The sequence below is a fragment of the Ictidomys tridecemlineatus genome, chromosome X (assembly GCF_052094955.1).
Source record: "Ictidomys tridecemlineatus isolate mIctTri1 chromosome X, mIctTri1.hap1, whole genome shotgun sequence".
NCBI classification, from domain to species: domain Eukaryota; kingdom Metazoa; phylum Chordata; class Mammalia; order Rodentia; family Sciuridae; genus Ictidomys; species Ictidomys tridecemlineatus.
The window spans coordinates 69,644,331-69,660,008 of NC_135493.1; the positions used below are offsets into that span (position 1 = coordinate 69,644,331).

General features: G+C 34.9%; 1 protein-coding gene across 1 annotated transcript in view; it reads right to left on the reverse strand.

Moving 5' to 3' along the window:
• Nucleotides 1-1,779: 1,779 nt before the first annotated feature.
• LOC101978234 (heat shock factor protein 3) overlaps nucleotides 1,780-15,678 on the reverse strand; it is a 55,057-nt gene continuing 41,158 nt past the window's right edge. The window contains exons 8-13 of the mRNA XM_040288561.2: nucleotides 15,475-15,608; nucleotides 10,658-10,882; nucleotides 8,439-8,538; nucleotides 7,905-7,985; nucleotides 5,678-5,741; nucleotides 1,780-4,461 (exon numbers count right to left, since the gene is read on the reverse strand). Of these exons, the coding sequence (XP_040144495.2) occupies nucleotides 4,136-4,461; nucleotides 5,678-5,741; nucleotides 7,905-7,985; nucleotides 8,439-8,538; nucleotides 10,658-10,882; nucleotides 15,475-15,608 (930 nt within the window). The 3' untranslated portion in view covers nucleotides 1,780-4,135. The remainder of the gene's footprint in view (nucleotides 4,462-5,677; nucleotides 5,742-7,904; nucleotides 7,986-8,438; nucleotides 8,539-10,657; nucleotides 10,883-15,474; nucleotides 15,609-15,678) is intronic.

Genomic DNA, 15,678 nt, shown 5'->3' on the forward strand with positions numbered 1-15,678 from the left:
GCTTCCTTCATTTTTCTAAAATCAGAACTACCAATACTCATTTCTTGATGGACAATTGCCCTGAGCACAAGCAAAGCAAAATGGGTTAAGTCATTTGTTTGAAAGCTTTCCACTGTGTGAGATGAGCACTTTCATAATTTCAAACTGTAGGTGCATCTGTTAGTACCTTCTAAGTCTTCATTAAGAAAGCACATGTCAGGGCTGAGGTTGTGGCTAAGTAGTAGAGCGCTTGCCTAGCATGTGTGAGGCACTGAGTTCAATCCTCAGCACCACATAAAAATAAATAAAATAAAATAAAGGTATTTAAAAAAAGAAAGCACATGCCTGCAATTCCAGTAACTCAAGAGGCTGAAGCAGGAGGATCACAATTTCAAGGCCAGCCTGAACAATTTAGTGAGACTCTGTCTTAAATAATAAATTAAAAGGCTGAGGATATAGCTCAGGGGTAAAGTACTACTGGGTTCAATCAGGAAAAAAATAAGTTAATACTAAAATATAATTCATTATATATTTCACAATGTATGGTATTTCTAATTTGGGGGAAGCTAGAGCTCTCTACATAACTTGGGTTTTTGTCCAATGTAACCTTACCCTTTCTCAGACGTGGGCCCTGATAGGAATGTCATGAAAGCAGTTGGGTGCTTGCCTGGTTTAGAAGAAGGGACCTTGACTCTTTCAGAATGGAAGTAAAACATACGTACTTGAAATTTAGTAATCTTGCACCTAAATAATTTGCCAAGATTACTTTGTGATGGCCACAGCATTCAGCTTTGTGATTCTTTTTCTTCTATAGGCTGTCGAAAGGAAAGTGATGATAGGTTCACCAAATCGAAAAAAGCCCAAGGTCAACATTCACTTGTAAACATTGAGATATACAATGGTATATTACTCAGTGTTAAATGAATGAAATTGTGACACTTGCAAGTAAATGGATGGAGCTGGAGAATATCATGCTAAGCAAAATAAGCCAAACCCAATAAAAACAAAGGCTGAATGTTTTCTCTGATAAGTGGATGTTGATTCATAACGGGGGAAGATGAATGAAGGAACTTTGGATTGTGCAAAGGGGAGTGAGGGGGAAGGGAGGGCTGTATGATGGGAAGGACAGTGGAATGAGATGGACATTATTATGCTATATACATGAATGATTATAATACCCCTGTGACTCTGTACCATATTCAGCCAGAGAAAGGAGTTGTGCTTCATTTGTGTACAATGTGTCAAAATGCATTCTACTGTCATGTATAACTAATTAGAACAAGTTAAAAAAATTAAAAAGACCCCTTAGACATTTAGTCTTGTATAATGCTGTAGTAAAGTGTGCTATTTCATTACCTATTTAGTATGGGGTATGGGCCCTGAGGAAAACAGAACATTATTTTTGATAGACATAATATTAGATTCTTAAAACTATCCAATCTACAACCAGACTATTATGAACATGCCAATTTGATTTCATTTTGTCCCTCATATTTTTTGCCTGCTTCAAACTGTTCAAATTGAAATGTAAACTCCTGAGCAATGGATTTGAAGATACTGCCAGTTTCACCTCCAACACATTGCTCCACATATGTGGCTCTGTGTTGTTTTTATTTTGCATAGAACCACACAACTGAAGGAATCTCAAGGCTAGGATTTTTTTGAAGTGGAAATTGGTGCAAATAAGTATATGTATGTGTTTTACACAGTCGCAAACCTATATGTACAGTTTACTTCTTTATGTATAGAGCCCAGCCTTCCCCAAAGAAGACAACATGAAACACATGGTAGGATGTTTATTAACTTTATGTAACCTGTGAAGTAAACATTATAACAACAATGAAAGTGTTTTTTTTCCAATTTAGTATGCAAAGTTCAATTCTGCATATTAAAAGTTCAGTCCTGAATAAAATGAAGCCTGGACTTAAGAATTTTAGAGATTGTATAAACCATTAAAATGAGCACAAATATTTTTACTTGTATTGGCTGAAAACAATTAAAAAATCCTTTCTTTTGAAGTTGACTTCATTGGAGAGGTTCTGGAACCACATGTGAAATTTTGTGAAATAAAGGGAGCATAAAATAAGTAAATTTGTAGAAATCATTTAGCAGATAAGAGTAAAAGAAGAGAAAAATGGTACAAATTGATCTCTTTAAAAATTTAGCTTGAGGGGCTGGGATTGTAGCTCTGTTATAGAGCACTTGCCTCACATGTGTGAGGCACTGAGTTTGATCCTCAGCACCACATAAATAAATAAAATAAAGATATTGTGTCCATCTACAACTAAAAATTTTTAAAAAATTAGCTTGAGCCAAGCATGGAGGTACAGACCCATAATCCCAGCAACTCAGGAGAATGAGGCAGGAAGATCATAAGTTCGAGGTCAGCCTCAACAACTTAGAAAGATACTGTCTCAAAAAAAGAAAGAAAGAAAGAAAAGAAAGAAGGAAAGAAGGAAAGAAGGAAGGAAAGAAAGAAAGAAAGAAAGAAAGAAAGAAAGAAAGAAAGAAAGAAAGAAAGAAAGAAAGAAAGAAAGAAAGAAAGAAAGAAAGAAAGAAAGAAAGACAGACGGGCTGGGGATGTGGCTCAGTGGTTAAGCACCTTTGGGTTCAATCTCTCTCTCTCTCTCTCTCACACACACACACACACTCTCACACACACACTCTCACACACACACACACACACGCTGGGGATGTGGCTCAGTGGTTAAGCACCTTTGGGTTCAATCTCTCTCTCTCTCACACACACACACACACTCTCTCTCTCACACACACACACACACACACACACACACACACACACACACCTGCACACATAAAAATTACCCTGAAGATTTTCTATTCATTTTGAAAAACTAGAAAATCTTGCACATGTTTTATAATGTTTCCTGTACTTAACAGAAGATTTAGAGTCCAAGTGTTGTGGTGCCCACTGGTTGATCAAATATGAATCCTACGAGTTTGTATAAGAACTGCTCCAGGCTGAAAACCATATAACATTCCTGAAGCATAATCAATTATAAAATTAAGTATATGCATGCCAGCATATGCTTTAAGCAACTAAAGAAATAGAGATGGGAGATAAAGTTAAGAAATGGTTGACTGTGAATGTGGCATATTAATTTTTAAAAACTAAATTGGGGGCTGAGGTTGTGGCTCAGTGGTAGAGCAGTCACCTAGCACGTGAAATGACCTGGGTTCGATCTTCAGCACTACATAAAAAATAAATAAAATAAAGGTATTTTGTCTAACTACAACTATATATATATATATATATATATATTTATATATTTGTGTTTCCTCATACTGGGGGGAAAAACATGGCTAGAATGTGACTCAGTTCTTTCACAAGGTTTTAGATGAGATTCAAAATATTGGGTAAAGGTAGTCTTTCTTTAAAATTGTTTTATATAGTTGTAGATGGACAGCATTTCTTTATATTTTTATTTATTTGTTTACATATGTATGTATGTATGTGGTGCTCAGGATCGACTCCAGTGCCTCACTCGTGCTAGGCAAGTTATCTTCCACTGACTTACAACTCCAGCCCAAGTAAAGGGAATCTTTTGATTAGTGCAATAGCATATAAAAATATAATTTTATGCTGAAAATTCAATTTTCCTTAGAAAATAAAAATTGCATAATTAAACTAAAATAGAAAAACTGTAAAATAAATGTACCTGTAAAATCAAGGGAAAATTTTAGTCCTGTCCTTTCCAGAATTCACAAAAAAATCCTTGCTTTTGAAAATATTTTTCAAAATATATTTGTCTCAAGAATCCCTGGAATGGCATAGTTTGCTTGCTATCAGCAGAAACTAGCTACATGGATTTGCTATTTATTTTGAAGATTGTCATCCTTTGTAGTACTTAACATAAACTTCTGGATGTAAATAAGGTATCAGCAAAATGTTGATTTACATTTTTTTACATGCCCTCCCAACTTCAATGTGTTCTCTATCTTTTTTTGTGTGTGTGGTTTGAATTTAATCCCAGTTGTGAAAACTTGATTAGGTACCAGCAAGCAACAATTTTAACTGTATTTTTCAATTCACAGAGGTTAAGAGATGAAGGGGCATATACTAGATAGCCAAAGGTATTTGAATCATTGCCACTTTTCTAGCAGGAAGCTAGAATGGGGGGAGCTCAAAATAAATTCAAGTAGAAGACACAAGTTTGTTGGATTCATCATCAAAATTGGTAACAGGGCTGAGAAAAACCAAAGGGAACAGCATAGATTCTCCATTTGTTTCCACATACAAGTGGGGTGCAGAGTTTTCAATAGTATTTACATTTCCTGGAGATGAAACATTCAGGGCTATACAATCATGGTCATTGAAATCTGATAAGACCAACGATGGATTCTTCAGATCATCCAAAAGAAGGTCATTAGAATCTTGAAGTCTTTCTCCAAAATCATTTTTTGGCACCTCTTCTAACAGGGAAAGCAGGGCATATTTCTTGTATTCTGCCACATGCTGTTCTGTGGAGAGACATTGTTTTGTTACACATTGTGGGAGAAGAGAGGGTAAGAAAAAATATAATCAAAATCTTACACTGCTAAATGAATCACAGAATAGAATGAGAGTTATCTTCTCACTATTCTGAGTTACACTCTTCAAAATAGCTATTGGAGGGGCATCTTATGCAAGAATAATGTGGAAGAATAATGTACTCTTGCCTCTGGTCCTAGAATCTAATATCAGCTTTCCTAATATACTTAATATTTCAAACTTTTGATGATTCTATAAGAGAAGAATGTGATGTGACTTTGTTAAAATCTGTTTTTGGATTTAGGAATATCAGTAACCACTAGAATATAGATCTTTGTAGGATGCACTTCCTATAAAATCTAAGGCTAACTGTGGAGAATTAAGCTTAGTAAAAAACAAAGGACCCACCTTATGAGAACTTGTTTGGATGTCATGTGAAAAGCCCAAATTCATTACAGCACATCCTTTTGAATATCTTTATTATGATTTTTGTCTTAAAGTTAGAGACATTATAATACATTCTCCCTTAAGTTTACATGGTATCAGAGAAAACATTCGGCAATTGTTTTTTTGGGACTGGCTAAACTTCACTTAGCATTATCTTCTCCAACTGTATCCATTTACCTGCAAATGCCATGATTTTATTCTCTTTTATTGATGAGTAAAATTCCATTGTGTAAAAACAAATGCTGAATGTTTTCTCTGACATAAGGTGACCGACTCATAGTGGGGTAGGGAAGGGGAACATCAGAGGAATAGCTGAACTCTAGATAGGGTAGAGGGGTGGGAGGGGAAAAGAGGGGGCATGGGGTTAGAAATGATGGTGGAATATGATGGTCATTATTATCCAGAATACATGTATGAAGACATAAATTGGTGTGAACATACTTTACATACAGAGATATGAAAAATTGTGCTCTATGTGTGTAATAAGAATTGTAATGTATTCCACTGTCATATATTTAAAAAATAAATTCAATTAAAAATAGTTTTCAGGGCTCTTTCAAATATATTATCTCATTTAATACTCATTTAATATTCATAAAAATTTATAAATCAAAAAAGCAATTATTATTATCTTAGTTTAAACAAGAGTAAAGATGGGTTTGCAGAGGTTAAATGACATGCCAAAGGTCATTTAGATAGTAAGCTGTGAGGCTAGTCTAAAACATAAATCTTACCCCTCTACAAAAAAATCGTTTATACCTTTTCTTCCATTGGCTTCAAGTAGATTCCTCTCTCCTTCTTCACTATTCATTAAATCAAGAGTCTATAAAGGGAGATAAAATATTAGAATCTTTATCCATCAATCATTCTTGGAGATAAAGTTAAATACTTGATGAAAAAAAGACTATGTCTTGGGCCGGAGTATGTGCAGTACACACTTAGCAACCATGAGGCCCTAAGTTCAGTCCTCAGTACCTTAAAAAAAAAACTCTCTCTTGAGAGATTAACAAAATTGAGGGAAGAATGCTTCCATTTACTTTGCTTTCTAAAGGCTGTAGCTTTCTTTACTAACTGCTCTTTAGACAGAGGGGAAAAAATCAATTCATAGTGCAGCAAGAGCCAATTATGCGACGTAGGTCCAGTTGTCACTTAGCTTGAACTAATATTGACCAATATTTATTTGCCCAGACAAAAGCAAATGTGGTAAATATTGGATTTGAACCTGAGTGTTTGAACCTGAATGATGAGAATCATCAAATATGTCTAGTATGTCCAGAAAGAAAAAAAAAACACTTCTTTCAAGTTATCTCATCTAAACAATATATAACAAGAGTCAACACCCACAGGATCTAGCCCCATTACTTAATGGCCAATGACCAAAAAAAAAGTTTCATCTAGAGATCTTTTGTAGCTAGAGAAAACAGTTATGGGAATATACAAGGGTTTTATTTTTTCCTAAAATAGCAACAGCAACAATAAGATTTCACTAAGCTAAGAGAAACAGGCCTGTAAGTATACTATTAAAGAAAATTATCTGATAGGAATTCAGTTTCCTTGCAATTCACAGGAGTATGAGGAAAGGCTTAACAAAAACAATTTTAACAAACAGATGCCCTGTTCTTTTTTGGTCCTATTATAATTTCCAGTCATAATCATGATCATTTACTAAATGACTATATCCAAACAAAGCATGATTTCTTACATAGATTAAATTTGGTTACCCATCCAATATTTATAAAGTAATACATTTAATATTCAGATATTTATCTATTACATAGTCTAAAATGCACAGATTTTCCATTTGTCAAACATTCTCATTAAACTGACACTCATAGCTAGGCATGGTGGTGCACGCTTGTAATCCCGGTGGCTCAGGAGGCTGAGGCAGGAGGATCACATGTTCAAAGCCAGCCTCAGCAACAGTGAGGCACTAAGCAACTCAGTGAGACCCTATCTCTAAATAAAATAAAAATAGGGTTAGGGATGTGGCTTAGTAGTTGTGTGTCCCTTAGTTCAATCCCCCAGTAGCAAAAAAAAAAAAAAAAAAAGCCACCTATAGCCACCAAATTATGTCATAAAAGACAGGAAAGGGTATCCTAGAGTGTGAAGTAATGTTTAAGAAAATCAAGTATATGAGCAATGTGGTAATGGTCATTTTAATCCAGTCATACATATTTTCTGGCTGACAAGTATCTTAAAAATATTTCCTTAGTATCTGGGGGTATAGCTCATGATAGAGTGTTTGCCTAGTATTCATGAGCCCATGAATTTGATCCCCAGCACCCAAAAATATTCCTTTAATTATTCTCTCTGGTCCCCTTGTCTATAAGAGACAAGTTCTAAAGAAAGTTCTGTTGTTCAGCATGGCAACTGATGTTAAAAAAGATACTTAATCTAACACATGGATCAGTTTTTGATTATATAGACAGGAATAGGATAAGATTCCTCTTTATGTAACTTATAAAGAAAGCAATTGCCAAGAAAAGCAATGGTTCACTTAGAAGTAATTTTTGATTTGAGATGAGGTGTCACTATGTTGTGCAGGCTGGCCTTGAACTCCTAGGCTCAAGTCATGTTCCTATCTTCTTAGTCTCTTGAATAGCTGGAATAATAGGTTCATCAGTAAATATGGCTTGTCAATTATATTAGTAGCCACCTGCAACTATGTGAACAAAGAAGTTCTGCTTCACTAAGTGGATCTCTGGGTGTCTTAAATATGCATGGAAGTAGTAAAATGTTGAAAAATACTAAGTTAAACTGGACTTTGCTATAAGTAGTCAATATTAAGGCATAGAAGAAAAAGTGAGGAAGGCAGATAAAGAATATAGATGGCATCCCTTAAGCCATCCTACTTCATTCACTTAACTGTCAAGTTTTTCTGCTAATAATCTACTATGGCAATCTTCATCATCAAAAATACAATATAGTGTCCCAGAATTGGATGATATATAAAAAGCAATAAAACAACTAGAAAAATAGATCTTACATCAATTTCTGCCATGACATCCATACTGGATAAAGTTTCAGTTTCGTTTGTCATTAAAGTAGGAAGTTTAGAACTGACTGGCTGTAAAGAAAAAAGAGAGAAATATACAACAACTTAAATTCTACACTGTTAGTTTAGGAAAATATTTTTGCACAACAGTGAGGTATAATGTGACAAGAAGAGGAACTTTGGATGTATGAAAAACTATTATTAAAGCATCACAAAATTCTACATAAAGGTATACTTATACTTTCATATTGACAATTTTAAAGGAATTGGAAGAAGGAAAATCACCACATAATAAAAAATAAATTATACTATTAGTCTGGGGAAGAGAGATATAATAACTACTTCAGTTTCTGGTTCAGAAAACCAATATATAAACACCATATACACTAAATCAACGGAAAAGTTAAGGTAAGAATTCAAGTATTTTTTAATCCCAGGCATAATATTACCAGTGCCAATTGTCATATATCATTCTGCTTTTGGAATAATTTATGTAAATACAGCAAAATGAATTGATAGTCTTACCTCATTGACATGACCAGCATCACAGTTCACTTTCTTCCTAGATTGCAAGGACTTAATTTCCACCAGATTTCCTTCAATACCCTGCATATACATTTCATCCCTTAAATGAAAAATAGAGGGGTGGGGAAATCAACAAACTCTGCTGCCAAGCAGGATGAAGGTGGATGGAAAAAATGGTAATCTAACTGCCAGGAGACAATCTTTGAGAAAATACCACAAACATAATAAATTGCACAGATCATGGCAGGTCCTTGACCAAGAAACCACAAACCATATGGCATTTTCCAGTTACAGATATTTCACTTTCAGACTATAAAGCCTAATGCTATTCAGAAGATTTCAGTACATAATTCACTGGTTATAACTCAGCCAAAGCGGCCCACTTCCAAGTAACATACCAGAGTTTTCAACCTGAAGAGGCCTAGAAAAGAAGGATGGAAGAAAAACACGCTAGTCTGTTCCCAGGGAAAGCTATAATTCCACAGGATGCCCTTTTGTGAATTTGGTGCCAAATAGGATGATAAGTCACTGTTCCCAATCAAAAGGAAAAAAGTGAGATGCAAAACACCACAACAATGTAGCTAGCTAATCCAAATGACCTCTAGGTCTTTTCATTTATGAGATTCTATATACACCAAAGTTAGCTTTTGAAATGGCTACACTGCTCCAGTGAACAACACTCAGCCTGAATCTCGTCAATAGAGGAAGTGGGACACATGTCACCAGTTGTCAGTGAACAAAAAATAATGCATAGTTTGACTTTGTCCTTTGGTAGAGTTCTTGACTTCATTTTGTGGTGCCAGTCATCAGGAAAATCAGGTGTTCTGAGGATCATATATTTTATTATTATCAAATATTACTATTTAACCTAAGAATCCAAATGCCACTAAATTCTTAGTTTCCTATAACTTTGCCAATCTATTAGAACTTAAACTTCATTTTGGTGGCCAATTCAGGCAATGTTAAAGCAACTCAGAATAATTATCTCAAACAACAGTTGCTGTTAATGTTCTGAGGACATAATGTGCCCTAAAATTGGTAGATTATTTCATTGTCTAGAGAAGTTTCCTTTGAAACAGGTCCAAGGGTCTGTAGTGAAGTTTTGGATCAGGCTCAGGGAGCTTACAGGGCCCCCTTTTGGATGTTCTTGGGAAGCTACTTATGAGAAAAATTTGACCAAGGCCCACACATGACCTTCATCTTTCTGGGATTGGACAATAAATAAGGGAAAGTAGCAGGGAATAATACAAATATAAGATGGTAAAGCATGAAAACAGACTAATGTAAGCACTGCTGATGAAGGTGAAACTCCAGCTGACATCCCTCCTCCACAAGCCACTCAGTGTTGTCGTTGAGTAGAGATCTGCTGACAACAGTGACTCTGTGGCTCAAATTTAGTAGTATTTCTGCTGAAGCACACACAACCTCTTAGTTTCAGGAAATGAAGACATCTTGTTTTTTTTTTTTTTTCTTCTAGTTCTGTTCCAAGCAGGAGGTTTCATCCTGCTTTCTGAGATAATTTTGAATATAAAATAAAGGGAAGATTTTATACTACCAATGTTGGGCTCTTATTTTCAGAAGACCACAGAAGGTGAAACACCAAATATATTACCAAAAAGTACATTTGCAGTATATAAGAAACAAAGATAATATCAGGACTGGAGGTGCCTAAGGGAAATGTTTCCTTAATTATATCTCCCAGAACTTACCATAATATTATGCTTTGGATAAACAGGTAATTTTCTAACTTCAGAAAAAGAACATATGTGTGAAAATCAATATCCAAATTTCCTCAGAAACACAAGTTCTACATCAGTGCTAAGTCCCAGGATAAGGTGTTGATCCTAATTTAGTTTTCCCCTTAAAAATGTCTGATTAGTTAAGGTTGCAAAATGAGAGTAGACTCAACTCAATATTCAACTGTGTAATCACAGATATAGCAAAGAATTATGCTACTGCTCAGCTAGATTTGGGGGTAACTAGCTATATACTTAGATTTCAAAGTCCTTATCAACATTCTAAATAATGTTTTGGGGTTTCACAGAAATAAAGGGCAAGAGTGGGGGTGGAGGTATCCTTCAAAGACTCTATAAGCTATTGTTATATCCCTGATTTTCTTTAGCTGTATCCAAACCCCAGACTGTAATTTAAAAAAAAAAAAACACTTTCCTCAAAAATATGTAAAACCCACTAGGTTACAGAAGAAAGATATTGCATACCTATTCATTATAGTATTAAATTGACTGTCTGATTTGTCTTCAGTAAAGATTGAATAATTATCCTCAGAAGGAGAAGACATAAACTCCAAAGAAATATTGTCAGTTTCCTCTCCTAAATAGTCTTCAGTCATTAGTTCTTGAAAATCGGGTATAGATGAATACATATCAACATCCGATGAATTTTCATTCATAGGTATATCCTGAATAGACATTTTAAGATCCTCTCTGAGAAACAACAAGAACATATTAATCAAAAATGATGTTAGAACTCAAATCATACAGGCTATAACACCTCCATCAGTTATATAATATATAAATATTTGCAATATTTAGAATAACTTATATGATATGCCATGAAGTTCTCCTTTCATTTCATTTATACATCATATAATACTATGTCCATGCCAACTGACCAGTCAATTGTTCTATCACCTTAACTTAATGAAAAAAATATTTATCAAACCCAGAATGCTATAATAAAAAATGACAAACAATAACAAGTGAAGGTGAGGATATACAAAAATAGGATCTTCCACGTATTACTGGTGGAAATACAGGCAAAATGGTATAACCACTTTGGAAAACAGTTTGTAAATTTATTAAGAAGTTAAACATGCTAAGCATGGTGGCTCACACATGTAATTCCAGCAACTTGGGAGGCTGAAGTATGAAGATCACAAGTTCAAGGACAGTCTCAGCAGTTTACTGAGGCTCTGAGCAACTTAGTGTGACCCTGTTTCAAAATTTTTAAAAATTAAAAAGCTTGGGAAGCTGGGTGCAGTGGCACATGCCTGTAATCCCAGCTACTCAGGAGGCTGAGGCAGAAGGATTGCAAGTTCAAACCCAGACTCAGCAATTTAGCAAGGCCCTAAGCAACTCAGACCCTGTCTCTAATCAAATATAAAAACGGTCTGGGGATGTGGTTTAGTGGTTAAGTACCCCTGGGTTCAATCCCTAGTAACAAAAAATAATTTTCCATTCTATTCCATTAGTTTCTAGCAATTCCATTTTTAGGTATATACCCAAGAGAAATATGAACATAAATATTCTTCTGTGAATGTTCATTATTCATAGCCTCAAAATGGAAAATACCCAAAGTGTCAATTAACTAATAGGAAAGAAAACTGTGGTGAGCCCATAAAATGGAATTTTTTTATTTTTATAAAGAGCACTAATCTATGATATAACATGAATGAACCTTGAAAATATTATGCTAAGTGAAATAAGCCAGACAGAATAGACCATTTATTCTATCATTCTATTGATATGTAATATCCAAAGTAGTCAAATTGAGAGTCAGAAAGTAGGTTAGTAAACAGGCATGAAAGATTTCTCTGGGGTGATAAAAATGCTCTAATATGGGATGATGGGGATAGTTTAACAACTCAGTAAATTCAATACAAATTGAACAGCAAAAATTAAAATTAACAAATTATGTCTCCATAAAACTGTTTAGCTATGCATATATAAATCTCAGCTACATATTATTGTATGCATGTAACTATCATACATATAAGTATTCCTATCTATCCATTTATCATTTAGAGAGGCTATATAGCATGTTACAAATCAGAGCAATGGAATGGCACTATGAGGATCAGTAGTCAAAGCTCACAGCTCAAGTTTCCTTTCTGTTTTGTAGTCAATTCTGACTAGAAAATAAGCAGAATGGGACAACTATTTGCTTATCAATAAAGGAGGAAATACAAAGAAAAGACAAATGATTTTTGTATTGTTTCTCATGTAACAAATTATATAGTTTGTGTTGGGGTTCTTTGAACAAGGATGAAAAAGCTAAACAAACAAGTTAATTTTATCATAGGATTAAATATTTGTTTCTAATAGAACAATTAAGTTGATGTGTTACCATGATTTTCCATATTTTTTCCTGACATGATATTTTAAGACACTACAAATATCTGTGATTGTGTAGCCTCCCTGAAACTTGAATTTTTAATTAGCTTCTAAGGTTCTTTGTACACATGTTCAAATATCATTCATCAAAATTTTAACATTCTAGATGTCATAAAGTCCCAGATCCACTGATTTCTTTCTTTCTTTGCTCTATTTAGGAAAGCTTTTGTGGTATACTCTGTTTTTAAAGATGTATCTATTGTCACCACTCTGCATCCTTGTTAACTTGTTGGACAGGGTAAAGAAAATGCATATATGCATCTCTTTCTGGGCCAGCAACCAGATGGATAGCTTACATGCTATTGGATTTAGCATACAATATCTGTGAAAAACTTTAATTCAAGGACTGATGTTGAACATCTATATCTCCTTCTCTAAAATGGCACCCTTCTCATTGTCTTGTCCCCTTAAGCACCCCAGCTCCCAGACCCTACTGACTCAGTGGCTTACTTCTCTGGATATACCAGGCTCTAAGACACACTGCTCATATCCATACTGACCTCCCCCTCCAACACTTATCTCTCCCCAAACATTCTATACCCTCAGGATTTCTTTGGATACTTCTAAAATACATCTCATAATATTCTTCTGAATGATTTTCCACTTGCATGCTCCTCCAACAGTCTCGTAGTCAAGTATCATTTTCTAGAACTTCCACCCTCCTGCACCACATTTAATGATTCTCCATTTGGTCTTTCTTTCTAACCATATAGACATCGTTGAGACTTAGATGTCTAAACAAAAAACTCTCTCCAATAGACATCCAAATATCTATAACACACACCTAAAAATAATATACACAACGGGGCTAAGGTTGTAGCTCAATGGTAGAGTACTTGCCTAGCACACGCGCATGCGCGCACACACACACACACACACACACACACACACAGTATGTAAACACAATAGAATATTATTACTCAACCATATAAAGGAATGAAATCCTGTTATTTGTGACATGGATGAAACTGGAGGACCTTTTACTGAGGAAAATAGGCCAAACACAGAAAGATAAATACCACATATTCTCACTCATTTGTAGAAACTAAAATGCTGATCTTATAGAAGAAATGGTGGCCAACGGAGACTAGGAAGGGAAGGAGTGGGAGGAAAGAAAGAAGTTAAACAAAGGGCACTAAAACAGAGAGGAGGAACTAGTACTATTTGTCTATATAGCACAAGTAAGTATTGTTAAAACAATCAATATATTTCAAAATGACTAGAAGGGTATAACCTGATTTTATTACTGCACATTTGATACTGCACATGTATGAATAACCATACTGTAACACATAAATATGTAAAACTATTATGTCTCAATAAAAATAATATTCATGCATGATGGCACATGCCTAGAATGCCAGCTACTTATGAGGCTGAGCCAGGGGAATCACAAGTTTGAGCCCAGCCTCAACAATTTAGCAAGACCTGATCTCAAAATAAATAATAAAAAGGCTCAGAATGCCTATCTCTGATAGAGCACTTGCCTAGAACATACAATGGGTTCCCTACGCAGCAACCTCTACCCCCACTAAAAAAAAACCTCATGCTTATATTTTTATTTTCTTTAGCATATATAGAAATTCTCAAATTTTCAGAACAAATTTTTTTGCCAACATATACTTCATATTTATTATTAACTTTATAGTATTTTTAAATTTAGTTTTTTTTTGTCAAGAGAATTTTTTTCCACTAGAAGTTTTAACTGGCTATTGTTGGCATCTAAAAAAAAGTTACATATTGTGTGTGTGTGTGTGTGTGTGTGTGTGTGTGTGTTTTAGTCAGCTTTTCTGCCACTGTGACCAAAAGAACTGACAAGAACAATTTGAGACAAGGAGAAATTTATTTGGTGCTCACAATTTCAGAGGTCTTAGTCCACAGAAGGCCAACTCCACAGCTGTGGGTTCAAGGTGAAGCAAAACATCATGGTAGAAGGGTATGGAGGAGGAAAGCAGTTCAGGACAGGGCAATCAGGAAGCAGAGAGAGAGAGTTCTCCACTCACCAGGGACAAAATATAAACCCCAAAGTCATGCCCCTAGTGACCCATCTCCTCCAGCTACACCCTACCTGCCTTCAGTTACCACCTAGTTAATCCTTATCAGTGGATTAATTCACTGAGTAAATTACAACTCTCATAATCAAATGTTTTCACTACTGAACCTTTTTAGATTCTCTCAAACATGAACTTTTAGGTGATATCTCATATCCAAGCCATAATCATATACAAATATCTTACATTAAGTAAATTATATTTTAATACCTTATTTCTTCAAAAATCATTTGCTGTATACATATTTTAAAGGGCCAGTTATCACTGCCCTATTCTGTTGTAATAAAATACAGGTTAAACATTTTTACAAGGTTGTTTTGGTAGTCATAAGGAAGGCTGAACAAGAACATGAATGGTAGCCAGGTACAGTGGTGTAAGTCTATAATCCTAGTGGCTTGGGACACTGAGGCAGGAAGATCATGAGTTCAAAGCCAGCCTCAGCAACTTAGTGAAGCCCTAAGCAACTTAGCAAGATTCTGTCTCAAAATAAAACATTAGGGCTGGGATGGTGTCTCAGTGATACGGCATTTGCCTAGAATGTGTGAAGCACTGGGTTAGATTCTCAGCATCACATATAAAATAAAATAAATAAAATAAAGTCCATAAACAACACATAAAAGGGCTGGGAATGTTGCTCACACCCTGGGTTCAATGCCCAGATATGGACAGCAGTATGATTAACACTAAGGAAGAACACAAATGCATAATGACAGGACATCAGTTGTATTTTATTTTAGTAACTGAAGGAAAACATTATTTGTTCACTTAACAACAAAATATACCTCGTGATTTAACATACCTGTAGACTATATTATGATTCATTACCAGTACATTATCCACAAGACTGCTTACCCATCATCTCCAATTGCCTGGTCCATACATGAAACTAAGGTTTTAGATTCATCTTTCAAAGTAGGTATGATACTGTCAAGGAGATTTTTATATTTTTCTTCAATAAGTGTATAACCATTTTGTAATATCTGCATCTAAACAGGAAGGTTAGAGGAAATGAGAGTTGATCATGTACCTATGTATACATCTGGTCTTTCTCAGATC